General features: G+C 45.6%; 1 protein-coding gene across 38 annotated transcripts in view; it reads right to left on the bottom strand.

Annotated features, from left to right (window-relative positions):
- TCF7L2 (transcription factor 7 like 2) overlaps window positions 1-25155 on the bottom strand; it is a 202193-nt gene that overhangs the window by 165072 nt on the left and 11966 nt on the right. For 26 of the 38 annotated variants that reach the window (XR_011564292.1, XM_070780832.1, XM_070780850.1 and 23 more), the window contains exon 4: window positions 23069-23137. The exons of the other annotated variants lie outside the window; for them this stretch is intronic. Coding sequence is in view for 25 of the 26 variants with exons in the window: in XM_070780832.1 (XP_070636933.1) it covers window positions 23069-23137 (69 nt within the window). In the remaining variant the exon portion in view is untranslated. The remainder of the gene's footprint in view (window positions 1-23068; window positions 23138-25155) is intronic. 38 annotated transcript variants of the gene reach the window in all.

Raw genomic sequence — 25155 nt, 5'->3', positions numbered from 1 at the left:
TCCAGAATCTCAGAGAAGGATCAATGCAGATTACTCCAGGAGAGGCCTGGGGGGTGGGGGAAGGGCAGAGCCTGGAGCCTTCCACAGGATGCTCTAACCACCTCCCATCCCATGTCCCACGATTCCCTCTCCTCCAGGGCGCTCCAAGCCCTTGGTGAAGACAATGCAAGCGTAGCGCCCAGCAGCGTCTAGCTCAGAAGGCCTCCCTGGGCAGGCTGCACTTCTTTTTGATTCCAGAAATGTTAGCCCAGCGCCCAGGCGATTGGCAGTGAGCTGGAACTCAAACCCAGGAATCCCAACGCCCACGCATTCTCACCTCCAGTTCCCACAAAAGTCTCTTTGTTGGGGTTGGGTGTCTCCCGGAGGGCATGCCTCCCTCCCAGGGCTGGGTAGAGGAGGCGAGGGTGGTGTGTGGAATGGAATCTATGCCACCGACGTGCATTGTCTGCTCGCCAGGTTGCCCAATCCCACCACCCGAGGCGACGGATGGGAAGCGCTCTCCTGGGCTTGGCATGGGGCGTCCTGGAGGGAATCGGGGCCCGCCCCACCCCAGGCCAAGCTGCCCGCATCCCGCCAGTGCAGCAGGGCTTGAACGAACAACGGGGCTCTTGTTCAGACACGCATTTTAGCCAGTGAGGTTACCCTAGTCTAGAAATACTTCTAAATACATACATAGGCCAGTCCATCCTCAGGTCTACATGCTGCCCGGCTTTCGGCACAGTGCTGGCCCCCATGGCATTTCATCTCCCCGGTGGCCCCGGCAACCACCTCTGTCCTCCTTCCTGACCCAGGCGAGGTCTCTTGGGGAACCAGAGGCAGAAGCCACAGGCTCACTAGCCTGAGGCCAGGTGATCACAGTAAGCCAGAGTTCTCCTCCCAAAGCCCCTGCCGCCTTCCCCAGGGAGATCTCTGCCCAAGGTGCCAGGCAGTCCAGGCTGGCGAAGAGGACCACCCCGGCTGAGGGGTCACACCCTGAGCCCTCTGGGCAACAGGAGACACTCCCCCATGGCTTTTCCTAACCTGGAGGAGGGGAGCCCCTGTTTTCTGAACCCCTCAGGAACCTGAATGCAGGATGGGTACTCCACTAATAAGATCTCTGCCACACCCCCACTTCCCAGAGAGGGAAACTCAGGCCCCAAAGGTGCTGAGAGAAGCCACAGCTCTGGGCCCCTCTGCCTGGCCAGGAGAGATCCAGTACCTGAGGGTTCCTGAGGAAGGACACAGAAATGCCCACCTTGATGGGGCTTCCAAGAAGGCAAGAGGCAGCTTTGAGCTATAAAAATACAGGATTCAGACTGTGACCAAAAGACACAGAACGGTCTCACATTTAAATGCCTGCCTAACATCACTTCCGGAAAAGGCAACGGCACCCTACTCCAGTACTCTTGCCTGGAAAATCCCATGGATGGAGGAGCCTGGTAGGCTGCAGTCCATGGGGTCGCGAAGAGTTGGACACAACTGAGCGACTTTCACTTTCACTTTCCACTTTCATGCAATGGAGAAGGAAATGGCAACCCACTCCAGTGTTCTTGCCTGGAGAGTCCCAGGGACGGCGGAGCCTGGTGGGCTGCCGTCTATGGGGTCGCACAGAGTCGGACACGACTGAAGTGACTTAGCAGCAGCAGCAGCAGCAGCAGCAGCACTTCTTCCCAGAGGGCTTCAACCACACGTTGTCCCTTGTGGTGCTTTAAACTTCCCACTGGATGAGTAAGGAAGCACCACTCCTATTTCAAAGGTGAGAAGCACATTCGAAAATGTGAAAGAACTAGAAGCACCTGTCAAGTTAATTGTTAACATTCTTTCGGATCGTGAGATTGTGTGCCTGCTCCCAAATTTAAGGAATTAGGAAGTATGGCTGGGGGAGGGGAAATAAATTTTACCAACCTGAAGCTGCTCTGATATTTAATGGCCATAATTAAAAGGTGTCCTTCAAGCAACGGGGAAAAATAAAAAATAAATCTGTCTAATTTGAGTTGCCCTGGGGATCTGCAGGACAGACACTAATAAAACACTCCAGACCCCATTGCTGTGTGTCCGACTCCATGGAGAAATAACTATTTGTGGGCCACGTGCAGGAGTCCTGAGAGGCAGGCAATTGTCTTTATATTATTAACAGTAATGGAAACACACTACTCAGAATAATCATTCCTACATCATGCCAACCTGAACTTTCATTTCACTGTACGAGCTGCTGGGCATCAAAGCCAACAAATTTGCAGAAATGCTTGGGGAAGGAAGGAGGGGGAAAGAGAAGAAAGCCCAGCCCCCTACCTACCACCATCCCCTCACCCCATCCATTAGAAAACATATTTCTAAATAAATCATGAGAAAGCCCGATCTACAAAATATTCCATAGCGCTAGGTGAGCTGAAACCCCCAAAACATCATTTTCAAAAAAAAAAATGTTCAGACCTCAATCTCACTGATTCATCTACCCCCACCTCGGTCCAAATTAGATGAAATGCTATCATGCTGCTGTTTTAAAACAGTGTCCGAGAAGGTAGAAAAGGTTACCCACAGCAAGCAAGGACTGCCATCCTCACCATAGCAACGCGCCTATTTATAATATGGTCTACCTGCTTCAAAGGCTTGTACAAGACACTCAAGGCAAGTCTAGTGCTACATCCAAGCCGAAGATGAGCCGGAAACTCTCATGAGCATGTCAATGAAACACTTCCAATTACATTACATGCCACAATTATTAGCATTGACTATCAAATTTTTTTTTCCTTTCCTCTGAAAGCAAAAGCAAAGGGGAAAATGAATTAAGACAGATTCTAGGACATAGGAGAAACTCAGCATGTGACTTTCCAAAGTGCTCTGGCTATTTTTTCTTAATGGTTAACCCCAGAGGCAGAGACAGGAAAGAGGGGTTTCACAGGAGACCCACACCTGAGGCTGCTGATCATCACCAGGGTCAGGCACACGCAGACTCGGAAGGTACCCACGGGCCCACAAGCAAGGCCTCGACCATGCCCACCAAACGGAGAAATTCAGCCCAGACTCAGATCTACACTGGACCTTGAAGGGGAAAAGAGGTTTTTGTTTTAAAGGCAGATATGGGCAACCACATCCGATTACTCACTTGCAAAAGGATTCCAATTCACCCCCAAGGTACATGTTTCCAAAGAGGAACCCAGCCATATTCCCAGCAGCAGCCTTCCGTTCCCATGTCAAAGTAACAACTACACAGCATCCAACCAGGCCCAGATGCAAATCACAGTGTGGTCACTTACTAGCCATGTATTTGGGGGAAAGTCCCCTAACTTTCTTCAGTTTTCTCATCTGTAAAATGGGGATGATGCACAAAGTTGCCCTGAGCATTCAGTTTAAAATTATACGGCACGTTCTAGAAACTGATACACAGCAAATGTTCAACAAACAACATCTATTCTCTTCTCTTTTTGCTACTTTGCTACTCGTATTAAAGTTCTTCCTGCAGTGATGACTGCCGAGCAAACAAAGCCTCAGTTCCCATACACGAGAGAACCACAAAAACACCTCAAACATGAGGTATTTACCCTACCCTTATCACACAGCCATCTCATTTCATAGATAGAAAAACTGAGGCAGGACTCACATATGTGCCAGTGATAAGGCAAACGTTCAAACATGGGGGATCAGGGGGAAGTTAAGAAAAACAGAAGGGTGAGTGACTTACAGGAACCGTGAGCAGACAGAAAGGCAGACAGAAAGAGACTCACACCGTTTCCATTCAGTCAAATGGAAGACAGACGAAAAGAAACCCTTGGACCAAAGTGAGTGGCACCGAAGGCAGGGAGTCACAGTTCCAGACACCCTACTCTGCTAAGCACTTTCTTCTCCCGAAAGACTGTGGAGCCCTACAGAACAGGGGCTATGCCATTGCATCCAGGCATCCCTAGAGTAATGGACACACTGCAGACCCAAATAAAGAGTCTATTTCTGCTGAATGCATTCAGGGCTGTGGGCATGGGGGGAGCTTCAGCTTCATGATATTTCCCCTGAAGTGTTTCTTTACCAAAATAAAGGCAAAAGCCACAATGTTATTTCATTCTGTTATCACCATAATCCTTGGAAGAATTTTTTTTTCCTTTTTTATTTATTTTAATTGGAGGGAAGAATATTTTTTACTGTGTTTATTTTACAGGCAGGGAAACTGAGGTTTAGGAAGGTACCAGCTCAAGATCATACAAAGTCTCAAAACAGCAAAGCCAGAATTCAGAGGTGGGGCTGTCGGACTCTAGAGGCAAGCCTTTAACCACTTCGTTATTCTTCATCTTCCTCTTGATGTATCATGTAGAAGAGCTGTTAGTGACAAGCAGATGCCAATAAGTGTTTTCAAAATGGAAACAAAAGAAATGGGCAACTCTAGTTGTAACTCCCAGGGCTCACAAAACCCTAGATCAACCACAGCTGAGAGCGCTTCACCTCAGCCTTGCATACCCACTGCAGACATCTTGGAAAAAATAGAATTCAAAGCATACCTTCAACCACCCATCTCTGCAAGAGAAAGCCCAGAAGCAATACCAGTGACATCAAATGGACTGGATTTGTTCAGGTTGAGAGTCCCTTGGACTGCAAAGAGATCAAACCAGTCAATCCTAAAGGAAATCAACCCTGAACATTCAATGGAAGGAATGATGCTGAAGCCCAAGCTCCGTAACTTTGGCCACCTGATGCGAAGAGCCGACTCACTGGAAAAAAACCCTGATGCAGGGAAAGATCGAAGACAGGAGGAAAAGGGAACGACAGAGGATGAGATGGTGGGATGACATCACCGACTCAACGGACATGAGTTTGAGCAAGCTCCAGGAGTTGGTGATGGACAGGGAAGCCTGGCATGCTGCAGTCCATGGGGTCGCAAAGAGTCAGACACAACTGAGCGACTGAACAACAAAGGAATTCAATTATTCCAAACCAGGAATCGAGCATCACCAAAGAAAAGGGAGCAGGAGGTCAGGGCAGCACCCACCTGGGTGGAGTTCTCGAACTTGGCACCTTCTCAAAATCTTCGTGGTGGGGGAGTGGAGGCCACGCGGAAGAGGGAGGGACATGGAAAAGGCCCTAACACATCCTCTGAACCACAGCCTGAGTACTTCTCCACCAGAGAGAAACGTAAGTGCAACAGTGACTTCTAAGTGTGCAGGCCGATTATAGCTTTACTTTCAAAAGAGCTTTGATTGATCTTTTTTGATAGACCTGAAATAAATTAAACTAGATTGACTCACTTGAGAATGGACTCTAATCCCTTAGTCAGATCCCGGAGAACTCAAACCAAACCAGCTGTTAATTTAGGCTTTATAAGATAAAGCATGAGAAATCCAAGCTGATGTACCCCAGAGCAAAGCTTACATCATCTCTGTAAGCAATCAACTCACTGCTTCTTTTAGGAACTAATCAGTTCCTGGGTAAGTGGGTGCCAAGCCTGCACTCTCACAGTGAAACTGGCTCAGAGAAAGGAAGAAAGGCGAGAGAGGAAGAAATACCCTGAGAAACACTGGGCTGACTCACTCCTCCACGAGTTCAGAACCAGCCCAAGACATTTGCCTTTGGCTTTCGCCTAGTCATCCATCTCCGGCTTCAGAAACTGCAACGGCTTGATCGGAGGAGCCTCAGCACCAAGTGAGAGGAAGCCACTGACACTCTTAATATTTCTTTAAAAAAGGGAGGGGGTGCAGAATTACCCAGAAAATATTTCCCACTACTTTTTTATCCCCTCATCTTTGAAGATCATACTGTCCCCTTTATCTTGGCTTCTGGGTGCCTTTGATTTGAATATAGGAATCCCAAGGCTTTCAAGTGGCGGCTGGCCATGGCATTAATAGAGTTACCAAGCACACACACACACACACACACACACACACACACACACACACACAACTGCAGGCTTCTTCCCAAGCTACGCTCTACTCACTGACAGGCAGCCCTCCCAATTTTTTTGGAAAGGGATTCATGCCTGCATCCCAAGTGAAGACGGAATTCACCTCTATGGGACCCCAACCACAGCATCACCCCAGAAGTCTCCAACACAGCCCCTTTCCTTCTGGAAAAAAAAAAAGCAAGGCTGCCAGCCTCTTGCTCCTAAACAATGACGTTTCATAGAACACTCTGTTTACCGAACATAAGGGGATCAAGAATTGAAATCCAATTTAAGGAATTATAGTGCCTTCGGACTGTTTTTCTTCAACGATGAAAAAAGACAGGCATGTTATTTCTGGAATTAAGCCAGAAGAAACTGATCCTTGTAGTAATACAAGAAAAAAAAGAAAGAAATCAATGTATGTGTTTATGTATGTGGTTGGGGGGAGGGGAACAACGAAAACACGAGTTAAAACCTGAGCAGCAAAATGAATTTGTCTCCTGCTATAGAATGATCCTGAAGCTGTAAGTCCTCTTTTTAATACCTATTTGACAAGGAGAATCCAGTTCATCTCTTGATACTTCTGAGAAGCAGAAACAATGTAACCAGAAAAGATGGCATGAAAATCAACCAAGATGCCTGTCCACTCACCTTCATTAGCAGCAAAATGAACTGGTACCTCAGCAAGAGTTAGAACCTGGTAGGCAGACAGACACCATCCCCTTTAAATAAAAGTAACCACTGCAGATCCATACTTAGCACTGGCCACTGTATGCATGTTTTCCTGTTTAATCTTCTGAGATCCCTTTTGTTCCTGTTTTATAGATAAAAGTGCTGTGGTTAGGGAGGTTCCAGAACTGGCCAAGACCCTGCATGCGCTAAATGGGTGTGATTTGAGATCTCAGCTGTGTCTAACTTGAGTGCCCGAGCCCTCATCCATCATCTAGAATGTCTTCTTTTTACAGCAAAAATTGTTGAACTCCTGTTAAAAAGGCACTTTCACAGTTTCCCACCACCGTGCACGTCCTATGGAGGCATTACACAGATGAGCAAACTGAGACCCAGAGAAGAAAGCTCTGCACAGCCAGACAATGCAGTGTCTTCAAACCTAGCTGTGTTCTGAGCTCCTGGACCCCTCACTCTAATTATGAAGCTGCATCCTCTGCCTTAATTAATTCTTCCCTACTGCCTTCCCAAAGACAAAGTCCTCCCTAGAGGAAAATGCCTTGCCTCACCAAGTGCTGCCTGGGGAAAGAGTTTTGCGATTGGTGTTAATTTGGGGGGAGGGGGGCAGAGAAAGGAGGCAAAACTATTAGATGAAGTAAATTAAGACATTTCTGAGAGGTATGGAATAAATCATCACTTAGGGGCACTGACCAATTAAAAAGGTCCAGCACTGCTCTGGATAAACGCTATAGCACCAGCCAGGATGCTACCAACGACAGAGGAAGGAGGCAGGAAAAATGCAAGCACCTCTGCAGCCCAAGGCCACTGACCAGCTACAAAGGTCTGGCCAACACCAACAAAAATTCCATACCTTTCTAATGAACAAATCTGCTTAATACAAGTCTTTTTTTTTTTTTCAAGGGAGGTGGAAGGGCCGGAGAGTGTAAACCCACTCATTCATTGTTTTACACCTCCCAAAGCCAAAAAAAAGTCCACCGACTGATTTCTGACTTCTCATATTTCACTGTCTCTTTTCATTTTGGCCTCTGAAAAAGCTCAAGAGAGAGAGCCATGATAACAGAGCAGTCTCCCAGCCCTGTGTGTCAATTTGACCTCCTGCAAAACAGGGAGGTTTGAACTGGACCTTCCGGAACCAGGAGGTGTTAGAAACAATGGCTGCTGTCAAGCCAATTGGGAGAACCAATGTCATTTCTGAACCTCCACTGAGAATAAATCACCCGGACAAGCTCCTGGCTGTATCACTTTTGCCCAAGTGGAAGTGTGAACAGACCTGAGTTCGTCCGCTAGCAGATTTTGTCCCAGGAGAACCTCCCAGGAAAGTTCCAGCGAGGGGACCTGTGTTGTGGGCAGGGACTCAACTGCAGAGATGCTACCCGCTTCCCCCATGGGTGCTGGCACCCAGAGTCCCGGAGCAGCTGGTTTCCAATCACAGGCTTTTCAGGCCTCTTGCCCTCAGTAACCCATTAGGGTTGCTTGTCTCTGAGGCAAAGTGCAGGAGGAGGGGGCTGTTACACGCTTATTACAAATCCAGACAAACAACAGCCTGACCACAGCCGCCCTAGGAAACTCCCTTATAAAGAAAGAAAGAAGTAAGTGTTATTGGGTTCACAAGCCAGGAGCCAGCCCCTCTGCCTTTCAAGGCCCCAAAAAGATGCCTTTTAAAATCTATGTTCTTTAATGAAGTTCAAAGCAATAGAAATTTGCCCAGAGAGCAGGCCCTAGGACTAAAAGGCCACAAATTCCTGTCTTGCTGTCACTAATTTCATGCCCATCAGAAGCTGAATAATTCGAAGTCCAGTCTCCCGATCGGTTTTTTGTCTGCCCTCCCCAGGGAGATAAATTATGTCACAAAACAGACTCTTCCACCCTAGGGCTCTTCAAAAGATATTCTGGCCTCCTGACTCGACCCACTCTCTTACAGGAGAAGTCACTCAGAGCCAGATTCTTTTGTCGGCAAGGGGGGAAGAAAAAGCAGAAAAAGGTGTGTGATACAGTACATCACCACTTGTCACCTCGGCAAGAGTGTTAACAGCAGTGTGGCCAGGGTGATCCACTATCCCCGTTTGCCTGGGGCTGATGGGTTTCCCAGGACACCCAATTGGCAACAGTAATGACACCACGTAACCTTTCTCATGGACCAAGAGCTGGACTAAATCTCCTTGCAGCATCTCACAAAAACCCACACAGTAGGCAAGCCTGCTTATGAAACCCATTTTCCACAGATGCGAAAATTGAGGCACGGAGCCACGAAGCCATCTGCCCAATTTAAAACTTTTCGGCTTTATGTAAAATAACAAAATCAAGAAACAGAAAGGGGTGGAAATCAAATGCTGGGATAAAGAAAAGTTCATACATGATGGGAAATTCTGACCTGGAAACTCGTTAATGAGGAAAAAAATACTTCCTGCCAAAGGAGACAAGAGGAGAGAGCAAGAGAATCGGAGGAAATTCAGAGAACAGGAAGATCAATCACAAGTTGGTCTAGATGTTTCCAAAATAGTCCTTAGAGGCCTTACATAACTAACACAGAAAGAAAGAGGAGAAGCCCCAGGTGGGGAGCCTGTGACCAGGACGGGAACAATGGCTCTGTAGCCACTTGCCAGGGCACCGGGGCTCCAGGCAAGATCTTCAATCTCAATATTCCTGGAGAAAGCCATCCCCAGGCTCCCTGTCCTCAGACTCCCACAACCCAGAAACCCTGGTACCTCTGGTTCCCAAGCAGCCAAGTTGACAAGCCGTGATGGCAACTAGAAACCACAAACCATGAAGGGAACCAGAAGTCGGTCGAAAGATAAAAATCCACTCTCACGGAAAAAGCAACGATAACAGAACCACGGAGGTCGAAATCAAAACCATATCTGCTTTGCATGGGGCATGTGGTTTCGTGTGTGCACTTTCTACATGTCAGCTCATCCGTTCCCGTCACGTGCAAGTCACTGTCGGGGCTCCTTTAACTGCTATGCAAAACCAGGGACCCGGAGAGAAGCATTTGGGCCAAAAATTCCAATAAGAGCAGAAGAAGAAAACACTAGATAACTCTCGCTATTATTATTTTTTTTTTAAAAAAGGAACCTCCCTGGTGGTCCAGTGGTTAGGACTCCACACACCCAATGCATGGGTCCTAGGTTCGATCCTTGGTCAGGGAACTAGACCCCACAGGCTGCAACAAAGACCCAGTGCAGCCAAATAATAAATAATTTTTTTCAAAAACAGTTGTGGACGCAGGACACCCAACTCAGCCTACAATGAGGATTTTGGTGCTTTTCCTACACTCTCCTAAAATGACAAAATCATAGCAGGAGTAGCGTGCTTCTGGGGAAATGATAAGTATATTCAGATTTATTTTTTGATGAAGATAAACTGGCAAATGTAACCCAACTAAAAAGCCACCAGAGTGAAACACAGCTTTTTTTTTTTTAGTTGCCTTTTTTGGTTGGGGGGCAGGGCAGGCAAGGGGACCCCCTCCAAGGAAAAAGGGTCTACCATGTGACTGAAGCCTTTTCCTCTAGAAACCCTGAGTGCCAATCCTTCAGACACAAATGGCCTCACACGTCAGGTTTTCTGTGGGGAGACATTTGTCATCTGTGTTCACTCACCAGTGTGAAAATGTGACAAGTGACAAGTTTTTTAAAACAACACAAAACAAAATCGGGAGCACAAACCACATTGGTGGTTTGCTAAACACATCCTTTTGAGCTTGGGATCATTTTAGAACATTCCTTTAAGTTCTCTTTCACACACACACACAAAAATTGCCTGCCTACGTTGGGTCAGTGAGGGTTTTTTTTTTTAATTAACAGGAAAATTCTTGGCTTCTGCAGCAATGAGTAAGAAATGCTTCTGGATTCCAAAATAAAAACTAAGTGACTGGAGACCAAGAGGAGAGAAGAAGGGAGGTTTGCTTTCGATTTTAAGGATAAAAACCAAACGAAGAACTCTCTAAATCCTGAAACATCTCCTGAATTGTCTTATAGATTGCATACATCAATTAATCTCTTATCGAGAACTTGATACCATAATTTTTTAATTCTACAGAAAATAATTTTAAGCTAAAGAGTTGATATTATCTATTTCATTTTTGTACCATATTTTAAGTGTTTCTAGGTCTTTTACTATATCTTAGAATCTAATCAAAATCACAAAAATGCCCCTTTGCGCACATGACTGCCAGATTTCAGCTCCATTCTGTTCAGAAAGGGACAAGTTAGTCAAGAAAGCAAGCCTCCAGGATCCTGAAAAGACTTACCCCTAACACGAACAGGCCATTCTGCCCACTCGATAGACGCTTTTTTCTTTTCTTTAAGAGTCTATTTTCCAAAACCCCCTGATTCATTGCCTGCCCAGTGTACATTGTCTATACCCCACCCTCAGGAGTATAAATCTTGAAAGCGCTTTCGAGCCAAAGCAGACAGAGCCCCCATAAAACTCATGGAATGCAAAGGATGCTCCTTCTTTGAGTGCGAAGAAACTTCGTTCAGATTCAGAAGCCCATCTTGATGTTTCTCCCAAATTCATTTAGCTGCATTACTTATTTTGAAATTACTGGGAGGTCTACCCACAGGCAGGTCAACCTGACGGCTTCACTGTGCTGGTGGGTTTTGGTGGAGATGACAGTTTAAATTATCTCAAAGTGTTCTGCCTAAATTCTATTGCTAAACTAGTTCAGAATATTCAGACTCAGTATCGGGTCATACTGGTAAAGTCTTAATTTTTTATCATCATCCTGAGATTGGTTCTTCAATGGAGTTGAAGAAAGGAAGCAAAATCATAGTAAATTTGCCTCTGGGGAAAAAAGATTGCCTGGAATGGACACTCAGTGTATATACCACAACCATATACAATGAACTGTACCCCAGTTACAGGAAAAAAAAAAAACCTCCTAGGACTTTAACCTTCATTTACACCAGCACTCCCAATGGTCAGATCTACGGGCTGGGGGCAGGAGTGCACAACCATGAATTTCTTGGTGGTTCACTGCTAAGCTCCTTACACACTCCAGTCTTTCAAATGCTCCTTTCAACAAGCCAAGAGTCCAAGTCCAGTCTACTCCACAAAAGAAAGAAAGAAGTAACCCAAAACCAAAAGAGAAAAACCAAACAATAACAGACTCAATGGGAGGCTTTACCAACTCCTCCCAAAACAAAAGGAAGCTAACTGGAGTCTTCTAAGAACGCCCTGGACCAAACCAACACCGGGGGTGGGGGCGGGGGCGGTAACATCAGGAATCTTTAGTTATAAATCATAAAATTCCTAGGAATGCAAACTACTGGGCAAATCCAGAAGACAAAGTCCTTATAGATCCTAATGAGTCTGAGTTGTGGGAACACCAGTCTTTAGCTCTAAATTCTACTTTTCTAAAGTCCAATGTTCAGTGAATACCTCACCAGTAGATACTGAGCACCCACAACACACAAAGCTGGGTTACCGCTCAATAACTATTTTAAAATAATAGAAAAGTCTAAATAGACAAGCCCTTTCAAACTCTCTTCCAGATATGCACCCTATATGCATTTCAGAATAATCATGCCCTCTTAACTGCCTTCCAGCAGAGAATCAAATGCCCCAAGATTATCAATTTAAACTTAGCTGTTCTTTTTCCCCTCTTTCTCTCTCGCTCTCTTTTCCTCTCTTAAATCATCATCCAAGAACTAGAAAGAGCATTTTCTAGGCTTCCTACTACAAGGCTTGGAAAAACCCACAAGGATATTGGGGAGCTGGAAACACAGAAGAGGAACCTCAAATTTCCTTTATATTTTGGACTGTCAGCAGCATTTAGGAAAAACACCTCCTCTCATTTCTGCTTCACATGTTTTCCTTATTGGTTCATTTACACAGCGCTGCTCTGCGGACGGCAGTTAGTACATCGTTTTGTCATTTCTGCCTTTCCTCGCCATTAGTGCAGGCTGCTGAGACGACACCCCAGCTGCCTCCCCAAGTGGCCAGCAGCATCCGCACATCCCTTCCCTCCAAGCGGTCCCCCCGTTGACTAATGCTCACCAACACTCATACATCATTCCCAAATTGGTCCAAATGAATTAAACACAGCTCTGCTTAACATTACGAGATTTAAATGGATTTTCTCTCTACAGGTCTGCCCCATAATTGGGTTTATCCATCTTGTTGAAGTACAGTTTACACTTGCTAACATCACGCCAATTCAAGCTACATTTTCTGCTCCAGTGGCAGGAGCAAGGCAGATTTGTCATCGGATCATAACAGGTAATTCAAACAACAATTAGTTTGATGACGGCCCGTATGTCAATGTCTGCTCCCAGCAGCTCGACGCACACTCTCAGCTCTCTGTTCCTCAAGACGAATTGTCTTCACAATTCTTCAATTTCAATCATCAGCAATGCTTACTGAATCAACTTAAAAACTATTGACACAAGACTATCTTCCCTACAGGGTAGCCTCACCAAAGCCCTAGTCACCTTCCTGCCGCCCCAAGAACGGGCTACTACCACACACACATTCATTTTCAAGCCTTGAACAATTTCTGACTGTCAACCAAAGTTCTTTATTATTCTAGTGTCACATCGAAACCTCAAAATTCAGGGAGGCACAAGGTTTGGGAATAGAAAGGAACAAATTTGCTCGCGCAAGCTCATGTATCTACAAGAAGGAAAATGCTTGTTTAATGATTTTTTTTTTTTTTGGTAAGTCCCCGGCAAGAATCCATGACAACTGTCAAAGTCTGAAAAAATGTTATAATCCAGTGGATAACACTACTTGTCATTAAAAATAGTAATAATAAGTTAACTAAACTCCAAGCATCTTGAAAATTAGAAGACAATCACATACATATAAACCAGCCCAACTATGCTTATCCATTATTTCAGCAATGCCACAGTCATTAAGACAGGGTACAAATTCATGTGCTGAAGGAGAACTGAAATCAAAACATGAGATACCTGGGAAAGAAAATCAAGTTTACATAGGGATTGAAGGCCTATCTCAAATTATTTGGATGAGTACTAAAAAATATACATACTGGCCTCTAATGCTGTGAAACAGAATGTTTTGAAAAAAAATGCAAACTCGTATACTCTGTTCCCTTTCTGCCCACAGTATGCAGTATGTAAACACACTCCCCTGCCGCGTACCTACTACGCCCAGGCATTCCTGCACGGCGCTCTAAGGAGACAACGAGGAGTAAGACACAACCTCAGAAAAATGCTACCAGGACAAGGCAGGATTTTCAAATGACATAAGAGAAATGTAAACAGCAACCAATAGGAGTCATAAATCTCTGTTACCCAGCAAAGATAGTCCACGTTATCAAATTTATCATGTGTGATATTCTTGACAGGAAATAAAAAATATACAACGCATGCCGGAATAAGGCAGATTCGAAATCTATAAACGAGTACTTCACATAGTTCTCAGTTAAAAACAGCTGCTTGTATGTATCAGTCTGTGTGCCACTGCCCTGCCCACCTCATCACAGACCTGATGGTACTTCATCTCCCCACCACCTCTGAAAACAGGCACTATTATTAATAGCATCATTCCCATTTTGCAGATTAGGAAATGGAGGTCTGGCAGAAACTGGATCTGAACCCAGGTTATCTGACTCCAGAAGCATGAGCTGAACACACTTGTACCTGTCCCTTTAACATGCAAAGCTAATGCTCCCATAGCCTTAATAGAAGGGTGCTCACTCTATGCTGATAAACTGAGCTCCATGGTTCTCAACCAGGTGCAATCTGGGCCCCCAGGGGACATTTGGCAAGATCTATAGACATTTTTGGCCATGGCGTTTTTGTTGGGTGCTAGTGGCATGCAGAGAGTAGAGGCCAGGGCCAGTGCTAAGCAAACATCCTGGCATGCACAGGACAGTCTCCTGTGCAACAAAGAATCATCCAGTCCAAAATGTCAATAGAGTGCTGTGGTGGAGAAGCCTGCACTAAGGCGTCATATCTCATCCAGCCCACAAAGACATGCCAATATCCGGCCTGGGCCTCAATCAGTGTAGAAGCTGGTGCAACCAAGTGTCTTTCCGGCTGGCACCTCAAAACACTGTTTTGTGAAGATGGTTCAGAGAGTCCACAAATACTCAGTTCTCATGTTTCATTTTGTAACATGCCAAAGACAAATATATAGTACCTTTGCCTACTTTTAGGCTTTACATATTTTTAAAGTCTCAATGTATTACTCATTAAAATATTAACCTGCCAACCCCCCAAAGGTTTTGGCAGAACCTTCAGGAAGAATGGCCTTCCATTTCTGTTTAATAGAAGAGTATCCTGAGATTCCAAGGGAAATGATTCCAAAAAAAAAAAAATTGCAGCCACTTATCAGTTTGACCAGGACGTGATACCACGCAACCAAACTCAACTCCAGAAACAAATTAAGTGCTAAGCTTGATAAGCCTGCAAATGTCAACCATAACCCACTTAGAAATGTCTGTGCTTAGCTAAACGGCCCCACGATTTTCAGGGACTTTATAAAGAGCAAATGCTATTATAAAGTGCAACTTATACAATGAAGTTACTAGGAATTCCCTGGCAGTCCAATGGTTAGGACTCAGGGCTTTCACTACTGGAGCCCCGAGTTCAATCCCTGTTCAGGGAACTAAGATCACACACACTGCTTGGGAGTTTGGGATTGACATGTACACACTGCTATATTCAAAAGAGACAACCAACAAGGTCCTGCTGTATAGCGCCAAGAACGCCACTCAATATTCTACAATAAGCTGAATGGAAAAAGAATTTGAAAAAGCATAGATACATGCACTTTGCTATACACCTGAGACTAATACAACATTGCTCATCAACTATGCTCTAATATAAAACTGTAAATAAATAAAGGGCTGCAAAAAATGTTAAACAAAATGAAGTTACTAAGACAATGCAACCAGCTGACTGCCACAGACCAGACCTTTACACCTACTGGCTGCGGTCCTAAAGAGGGACACACATGGCTGATGGAAGTTGTGTCCATCCTTTCTGGCTGCTCTAGTCAAAAACAAACAGACCTTCTCTCTGTATCCTCATCAGCCCTCTTAGAGGCCATGCAGGCTGGGCCCCAAATGACTTAATATGGTGGAGAATGAACAGATACAAATATCTCAACTCGTACAAATACAGTGATGCAATTAGAACAGATAGAAGTTAAAAACCAGAAAGTAAAAACTGGACTGTTTTCTTTTATCTGGCCAATGTAATGCAACTGCTCTTGGCTCAGACAAAAGGATAACTTCTCCTTGAAAGATGGACATTAAACCCCGTCGGACCCCTGGATTCCTGTTCTCAGCCCTGTTTCCACCAAGCGGTGGGACCTTGGGCAAACCAACTCGCCCCTTTGTGCCTCAGTTTCCTTGTCTTTCAAAGTAGACTCTACCTTTGTTCCCCTCCCAAGAGTGCTCTAGGGTCCAAGACCGTTAGTCCCTCTTGAAGTGTGTCAGAAATGCAGAATCCCAGGCCCCACCCCAGAACGACTGATTCCACATCTGCCTTTTCACAGCAAGGGAAGTCTGAGCAGCACTTAAGACTGCCAGGCCCCTCAGCTTCAGGCTCCCACAGGCCCTCACACAGGAACAGCAGAGTCCCTCCTTCTCTCACTGGCACTGAACAACTCAAAGGACAATGACCATCGCCAAGATTACTTGGTAAAGAAACTCTCAAAAGAGAAGACTCCCACCACTGAATGGACATCCTTTTAGAACTCTCAACCCAAACAGTCTCTTCTCCGCCAGGGAAAGAGTCAAGCTAAAATAAGCCAACGAACAAACAAGAGATTTTACAGCAGTTGTTCTCATGTAACAACATGCATCAGAATCACCCAAAGAGTGGGCTGGGATACAGATTTCAGCATCCCCCTCAGCGGGGACACTGTCTTTAACGCTCCCCTGGGGACTGTGATGTGAAACCAGAGTTAGAAATGCTGCCCTTGCTCAGTGGGTCTCAAAGTGCTATCGTCACAGAAGGGACATCAATCTTACCTGAAAATCTGCTAAAGCTGCCAATGTCAGGACCTACCTAGACGTACAGAACCTGAAACTCTGGCGGGGCCACAATGTGGGTCTCAACAAACCCACCTGGCACTTCTCAGGTGATGCTTGCTCCAATATGTGAAACAGAGACCATTCGTGATGATTGAGGACCTCAAAGGGGTTGAACCCCAGGATTCTGTATATCGGAGCAGCTCCCAGATGGTTCCTCTGTATATAGCCCAGAGAGCCAGTTCGTCACCACCGCTTTAGGAACCCCAGGGCCTACTGAGCATTATATTCTGAGCAGAGAGAAGTCAGCACGAGGTTGTGTGGTACAGGCTCTCTCCAGTCTGACTGCCCAGATTTGAATCATAATTCCCTGACTCAGTTCAGTTCAGTCGCTCAGTGTGTCCAATTCTTTGTGACTCCATGAATCGCAGCACACCAGGCCTCCCTGTCCAACACCAACTCCCGGAGTTCACTCAAACTCATGTCCATCGAGTCGGTGATGCCATCCAGCCATCTCATCCTATCGTCCCCTTTTCCTCCTGCCCCCAATCCCTCCCAGCATCAGTCTTTTCCAATGAGTCAACTCTTTGCATGAGGTGGCCAAAGTACTGGAGTTTCAGCTTTAGCATCATTCCTTCCAAAGAAATCCCAGGGCTGATCTCCTTCAGAATGGACTGGTTGGATCTCCTTGCAGTCCAAGGGACTCTCAAGAGTCTTTTCCAACACCACAGTTCAGAAGCATCAATTCTTCGGCGCTCAGCTTTCTTCACAGTCCAACTCTCACATCCATACATGACCACAGGGAAAACCATAGCCTTGACTAGACGAACCTTTGTTGGCAAAGTAATGTCTCTGCTTTTGAATATGCTATCTAGGTTGGTCATACTTTCCTTCCAAGGAGTAAGCGTCTTTTAATTTCATGGCTGCAATCACCATCTGACTATCTATGGGCAAAACATCTCTGGTGTCTGAGTCTACATTTCCTGATTCACAAAACGGGGATAATGGTGGTAAAGAGTAGCTACACCATTTGGGTTTCCTTCTGTGTCATTATGAAGAATCAATAAATAATTTGCATCCAGCACTTAACACCAGACCAAACGCGTCAGGAGAATTCAATAAGCAGAACTGCTATTACTATCAGCTGTTGCTACTGCCTCTCATCCCTAAGACCAAGCACATCACTGGCCAAGCTACTCTACCACACACAAAGGAATGCCTCTTCATGAGCCATGCAAAAGTATCTGGCTCTCCTTGAATAATCAGGGGGGAAAAAGGCCTCAAAAGCTCATCAGAACCCAAGGGCAGTCTAGTTTCTCAATCAAAACGAGAAAAAGTTACCCATCAAATACTTGGCCAGCCGTCAATTTTTACTTGGCAAGTGAAAATGACTGAGCAGCAGATAAGTGATCAATTGACTGATTCAGAAGCCTCTGGGGCAGCAATTCCAAATCTTTGGTAGGCGAAACTCAGAACCCTGATTAAAAATGTAAATCTTCGGACCAAGAGGGGTACTTATAAGTCAGTATCCAAATCATCACTAGAATTGAAGCTCCCTGATGAACTCCCTGGGGGCCTGGCACACACATAATTCACAATAAATATTTCTGAATGAATGAACAAGACTTCTGAGGTGTGGACTTCAATTAGACAATTAGGCTAAAATGCACCACTACAGCAAACGAATGAATCTTTTGAATGAGTTAAACTGGTAGCCAGAGGCTTTGTCAAATTACTCTAGTGAAATGGCATCTAAGTCTCTCTGTCTGTCTCTCTCTTTCACATACATAAACACACACTAACTGCATTCCTTGTGGAAAGTGGACGTGAAGTCTCACAGCCAGTCTGGTGATGGGACTAAAGAACTGGACCAAGAACTGAAGCTGCTTCTCCGAGTTCTTCCTCTTAGCCCAGATTTGCTCCTCAGTGAAGAAGCAAATCCTCAAGAAACCTGAAAGGCCAGGCAACTTGTGGAGCAAGGGAGGGCCTCGAACACAAGAGACGACCGCTTGAAACATGAACTGGGGCAAGGCCAAGCCCTCTCAAACATCCCACCCAAACCCACTGGTACAGTTCACTGGCCATTTTCATTACAAACACCAAGGATCCAGTAGTGGAGGAAAAAGATGGACTCTGAGCCACAGCACCTCAGGAATCTTAACAATGTTAAGACGCAGACAAGACTCCGTGTCAAGTTCACATTCAGGACTAAAGGACCAAAAGCAAACAAGGACACTCTCCAACTTGTATCCTTTTTCTCGCTGGCTCCACAAAGCACCCAGGCTCCGAAGGAGAGTCCTTGGGCCACACTGAATCATGGCAGATGAGTTCTATGACCAAGCAGAAGGGAATGGGCTGGTGGAACTCGGATGGAAGCCTGCAAGCCTGAGGATGAAAGGGAAAGCAACACCCACTGCAGAATTTCCACCGCTCAGCTGTGTAAACAAATAAAACGGTCCATTTCTTCTGGATCCTCTCCTAGTTGTCTTTGTGCACGCACACAGACACACACACACACAAACCACTTCACATCCGAAAAGAAAAACAACCAAGAAAGGTCTACACAGTTTGTTTTTGCTGCGTGGGGAGTGTTTTTTTCCTAAATCACATCTGACTTGGTGTTAAAACATCAACCTTTGGCCAAAATACTCTTAAAACAAAGGCTTAATTGGTTCTGAAGTCGCCCTTTTGAAAAACAAGGGAAATGTCTTCTGTGGGTCCTGACCTTGATCTCAACACTGCTCGGGGAGTTGGAAGGAGTGTGGGAAGAGCTCTCTTTGGGGAGGCAGAGGAGATAGTGCCTAAACCATTATCCACGTCAACTGCAGGGTACGCCTGGGAGGCACGGAAAGGGGGACCCCGGGGTCCACCTCTGCGCTCAGCCTGCACCTTCTCTTCCGGGTTAACAGAGACGGTGGGAGGAGTTCCCAGGAGCTGGGGCCACTGGAGCTTGGGCAAACGGGCCTCTGACCCCACTTAGATCTTTTTACTGCTCCCCTTCCTATGTATCACTCATACCCAACCACCACTATGCTGGCGCATTTCAAATAGCATCACTTGAAATCCAGAGTTCAAGCCTCTCTTAAAAAGGCAATGCAAGCGAAGCACATATTACTCTCCCAGTCTACTCCTGAGTCTGAACAACAGAACCCAACACATACAGTCCTCCAAAAGATGCAGGTGAGAAAGTAACTAGGGCCTTACATTCGTAACAGCAAGACGCAGGAACAAATATCCATTAGGAACCCAAATATCCTAAAGCACAGAAAGGACACATGCATCGTGGAATATTAAGTGACATTGAAAAAAAAAGCAAACTATTCTACAGGAAATAACAGGGATGAAACACACACATAATGCTGAGTAGAGCCAGACATGAGACTGTATTCTACACAATCCCATTTCTAAGACGCTAAAAAAGCAGGCAAAACTAATCCATGGTGATAGATGAAACTAATCCATAGCAAGATGTTTTGTCAGCAGTGGGGGAAAACTGAATAAGCAAGACTGCAGTTTTGCAGGGCCCAACAAACTACAGCCTATGGGTCGAGTCCAGCCACTGTTTTTATAAATAAAGCTTTATTGAGACCCACCTACACCTACACTTACACCTACACTTATTCCCTTAGGTATTGTTTTTGGCTGCTTTCACACACAATAGTAGAGTTGAGACACTGCCACAGAGATTGTTTGGCCTACAATGCCTAAAATATTTACTGTCTGGCCCTTTATGGAAAAAGCATTCCACCCCATTCTACCTACTGAGCTGGAGGGTGGTTTCATGATGACAGAAGTAAGAAGAAGTTCATCCACCTCTCCACTAAAACTCTGTGCAGTGTGCTGTACTTACATTGTATACTGTGCTGTACTTATACTTCATAAAACTCTCTACAAGTCCATAGAATTAAATACCCATGTCTTTTTTTTGAAGGCCCTTGAATTTGTATTTCAATTATATTTGTGTTAACCATTTAGGATGAATACGGCTTCTGTGCTGCTCTTGTCTTTTCAAAACTGAGAAGAGCTAGGAGATTCTCAAGAGTGGGGAAGCTTCCAACACATCAATTGATATTGTGTCCAAATCTCTTAGAATACGACGCCTTTATAGAATCACTCAGTTGTTGTTTGGTCACTAAGTCACGTCCGACTCTTTGCGACCCCACGGACTGCGGCGTGCCAGGCTCCTCTGTCCTCCACTATCTCCTGGAGTTTGCTCAAATTCATGTCCATTGCACAGAATCACTCAGAAACCATTCATATAAACGCTGCACTTGGCCAAGTCCTGAGATTACAGGAGGGACGGGAAGGGAAAGGAGTGGGAATCTCATGTGATACATGGTGTCATACTACTCGAGGTTATTTTAGGGTATAGCTTAGGAGAGCAACCAGCTCAGCTCAGATTGAAATACAGCATGTATTAAGGCTAAACAGTCTTATATTTCCCGAGAAGAAAATTCTGCCCCGACAAGCACGTCGCATGTAAGCCTTAGTGGAGAATGGGGGATAGGGAAGACATCCGCTGCGCTCTGCACCAAAGGAGGGCCATCCTCTCGTTCCACTGCGATGTGGCTACTTGGCTGTCATATGCCTGCGGGACAATTTTATTGTGTCTGAGGTTTCCTCTTTCTTTCCCTTTGCTTCTTTTGTTTTGGTTTGCCATTTATCCTTTGATGATCAAACTACAATCACAGCTAGATGCCTCTTGGCTTCCCCTTGTCCTGGTCTAGCAGAGATTGGGGGAGAATGAATACTCAAAGGCATGGCGGTGCTGGGTCTCTCATAAAATGTGTCTCTGTTTGCCCACATGGGCATTAGGCCCCGGCAAACAGAAGCAGGGAAGAACAATACTACCTGTTCATGGAGGAATAGTAATGGTTTCAGTCCTCCAAACAATGAGCTCTGTAATTTACTCCATTTTCCTCCTGAGAACGCGCTTCACATGGCCCGCACCGTGCCAGGTGGTTTGGAGAAAGATGAACTGCCCGGTCTAACAAGGGACGCTTCAGCAACGGGTGTAAAGACACAACAGCTGCTCTGGTCTCGGCTGGTCTCCCAGTGACATGGCCCCAGCCAGCCTTTCCACACCAAGATAAGGGCCATGATGCTATTCAACCTCGACAATTCCCACACCCCGGGCAGTAGGACTTCCCAGCACTCTACTGAGAAGTCGTGGGCCTCAGGACACTGTTCCTCATCCATTTACCATGGGTTAGGGTTTGGGTTTGTTCTCCATCCAAGCCCTGAGCCTGTACCCTTTTCCGGGAGCAAAATTTACTGTGCTGTTCATCAAAAGGAAGAAGGGTCCCCCAGGGAGAGGACCAGCAAGAACAGCAGCCTTGGAAACCTCTAGGGGTGGAGGGACACTATCAAAGAGCTGCACTTTCCCCTAAAATACACACATGGATCAGCAGCACAACTGCAGAAGGAATCAAAATATTTTTAAAATAAGTTACTGTCACCTTGAAATGAGTACAAAATATTAGGGCCCCAACCGAATAACCATGTCTGCCGAGTCCTACTTTTCACTGACAGAATAATTCACAATTGACCTGGGGCAAAGGGCTACTGGAAAGTCTTCTCCAGGCAGTTATAGATTTGAATTTGAAACAGCACAGCTACAAAGATGCAATGTGGCTGTGGACCACATACGCACACACAAATTATCTATCTGCACACGCAAGGGAAGAATGGAAATGCTGTCACCGAGCGACGCCAACTTCCAAGGAGAGAGGACCCCAAAGCCAGACTTGAACACTCCCACGAGTTTCAAACACCTCCCCTCTAAGGGTTAACCCAGAAGCAGAAGGACTCAAGAAGTTTCGGCACCATCAGTTACACCATGAGGTCCATCCATCCTGGCCAGGGCCAGGCAGACAGACGAAAATCGTATTAGTCTGGTCTCCCTCCACTACTGCACTCTGTTGGCATCAGTTCAGCTCTGAGTCTATATTAGTCCATGATTTGTTTAGCCTTTGGATTTAAGAGAATGGAAGTACTACGTGAGCAGGAAACAGGACACTCAGCAGAAGCTCCGTTGCCTTTCCCTCCCAGCACTTCCAGTGTCATATATCAACAAGTGTGAGAGAAATCAACATTTCAGAACAATCAGGTCAAAAGTGATATTCTTAGTGCCACTTAACATGATTTTGATCCACCGGAAACAACTCTCTGGCTGTCACACAGCCTCTTCTCCCATCTCATCCCCCTTAATTCTTCCCGTTCACACTCTGTCACCTCATTTGACTCCCAATTTAAGACCCCTCCTGAAGCAAAAAACAGTAGCCAACTGGCGTCCGTGTGCCCATCATGCCTGATCAAGATGCTCTTGACCAAAAAAGATACGTTTCTCCTGCTTTCTCTATCTTTAAATCATTTTAGCAGCTTTTCTTCTGCCCTTGTTTCTTCTTTGCTTCCCACCTCCCCCAAAGAATCAACCACCACCACCACCACCACCATCATCATCATCATCCCCACCATCATCATCATCACCACCATGATTATCATCACCTCGGTTGGGGAAAGGGTGGAGGATAAAAGACACAAGAGACCTACATATTAACAAATCAAACTTCAGGATCTCTTGCATATCCTACCTGAATTGCAATCTGGTGTTCAATCGTTTTGTACGCAGAGTAATGTGTGCTCCCGGACTGAAAATGGAGCTGTAGAAAGAAACCAAATCAAAGCGTTCTGCTTATGTCACAAACTACAAGAAAACATCTTAAGCAGTTTATGAATAGCAGACAAACCTTCCTAGATTGAACTGCAGCCTTGGCATTCAATCAAGACCTGTGTATTTTTATTTGTTGCTATAAATAAGATGCTCATAATAATCTAAGGTTTTTAAAAAAAAAAAAAGCACCTATTCAATAAGCAAAAGGGAGGGAGGTGGAGGGGGCCAGGAGTGAGGATCAATGACATGAAAAGGAAAGACGGACGCCCATTAAGACATAAAGGAAGCCAGTGTGCTGAGCAAGATGCTGCAGAAAAATTAACTGTGTGCTGCAAAAATCATCAGAATTGCGACACGTAGGCGAGAGGGAAAGACTGGGAGAGAGAGGATGTGAGAAGCCCCAAGACTGCAAAGGTACAAGCCCCCCCCAAGTGCTCCCCCCGCCAGAGTTTGAGTAACTGGGCTCTCACCCTCAAACACAATTCTATTTTGGGGAAAACAAATGTGGCAGGCAGAGAATTCAGGGGCCACCCGATGCCTTATACATTCTTTCACAATGACTAAGCTATCAGTCCCAGGACAGCTCAGGACAGCTCTTGCAACCCGCACGCACTCTAGGAATCCACACTTCCCCAAAGAGGGAGCCAACCAGTGCCCAAGAGCCACTGAAAGTTCTGAAGACCACCTATTCAGGGGCCCAAGGGTGAAGGTATGCCCCGGGTTCACCCAGACACGCCCCCCCCCACAGCAGAAGGCTAAAGTCTCTCCTGGGCCTTTCCCCTTGAAGACCTATAGACCCCCCAACAAAGAAGTGGGTAGCCCTAAATAAAAAGGAATACCAAGATGGCTCTCCAAATTTTTCTTTTCCCCAATAATACTTGTTAATCTTGGGCTCCTACCAATTGGGAAAACAAACACCATTTGCTGACTGATTTTATAAACAACACAATAATCACCAAAAGGTCTCAACAATATCTGAAGATGTATTTTAATTGACCATAAACGAACAAATGATGAGGAATCACACGGTCTCATGAAATTGCTGTCCATCCCCCTCACAGCAATAGGCAGATCGGCTGCATTTCCAAACACAGAACTGTATTACTAGAGCAAACTACCGCTATTACCACCACTGTACTGTCACTATTACCCAAACCTTCCCGTAAAGCAAAGCATGACCTAGCCTAAGTGAGTTTTAGACCCCATTATTTCATATCTTGCTCCCTGTAAGAAAAAGTATTCATTTTATATACGTTTTTATTTGGGGGGGGGTGGAAATTCACATAAGAACTTCTGAACCAAATCAAACTAAACACAACCCAGCAGTAATGAAATTTTTAAAATAGCCTAAATCCACACTGCTCATGGGATAAGGCAGCACTGTTCCCAGTTGGGGATACAATGGGTTCTGAGACCATTATGTCTTTTCCAAATGAACAAATAAAAAAACACTGCTTGCATAGATGTATTAGGAGTCTGCCTGGTCTCAAAAGTAGTAGTAATCAAAGTTAAAAGGGAGCACAATAGAGGTGGGGGGGAATATATATATATACACACACACACATATACATATTCCTTTACCTGTCAATGCAGAGTAATGAATCACACTCCCCAAAACAACAAAAGATAAAGGCTGAGCCACTGAGATAAGCCCCTCCCATGCAGAGAGCTGCCCCGCCCCCCGCCCCCCAACACACACACTCAGGAGCTGTTCATCCAAAGTGAGTCCCTGCAGAAGACAGATGAACTTGCCCCCTCAGCCCTACCCCCCCCCACCGCCCCATCCTTTCTGTGAAAACTGCCAGTCAGTAAGCGGAGATCGGACTAATTACTGTGACAATTCTGCCTCGTGTTAAAACAACTTTTGTGCGCGGGACAGGTTCCTCTGCGAGTTTGGAATTCTTGGCTGAGAGCAGCTCTGGTCAAGCGGAGCGGGGGACTCTCCCGCTCAGGAGAGAAGGCAACACTGAAAGCTCGTCCCCCTTTTCAGCCGGTTTTATTCTTCCC

Source organism: Bos indicus, chromosome 26 (assembly GCF_029378745.1).
Source record: "Bos indicus isolate NIAB-ARS_2022 breed Sahiwal x Tharparkar chromosome 26, NIAB-ARS_B.indTharparkar_mat_pri_1.0, whole genome shotgun sequence".
NCBI lineage: Eukaryota > Metazoa > Chordata > Mammalia > Artiodactyla > Bovidae > Bos > Bos indicus.
This window is presented reverse-complemented; position numbering and strand designations above follow the sequence as displayed.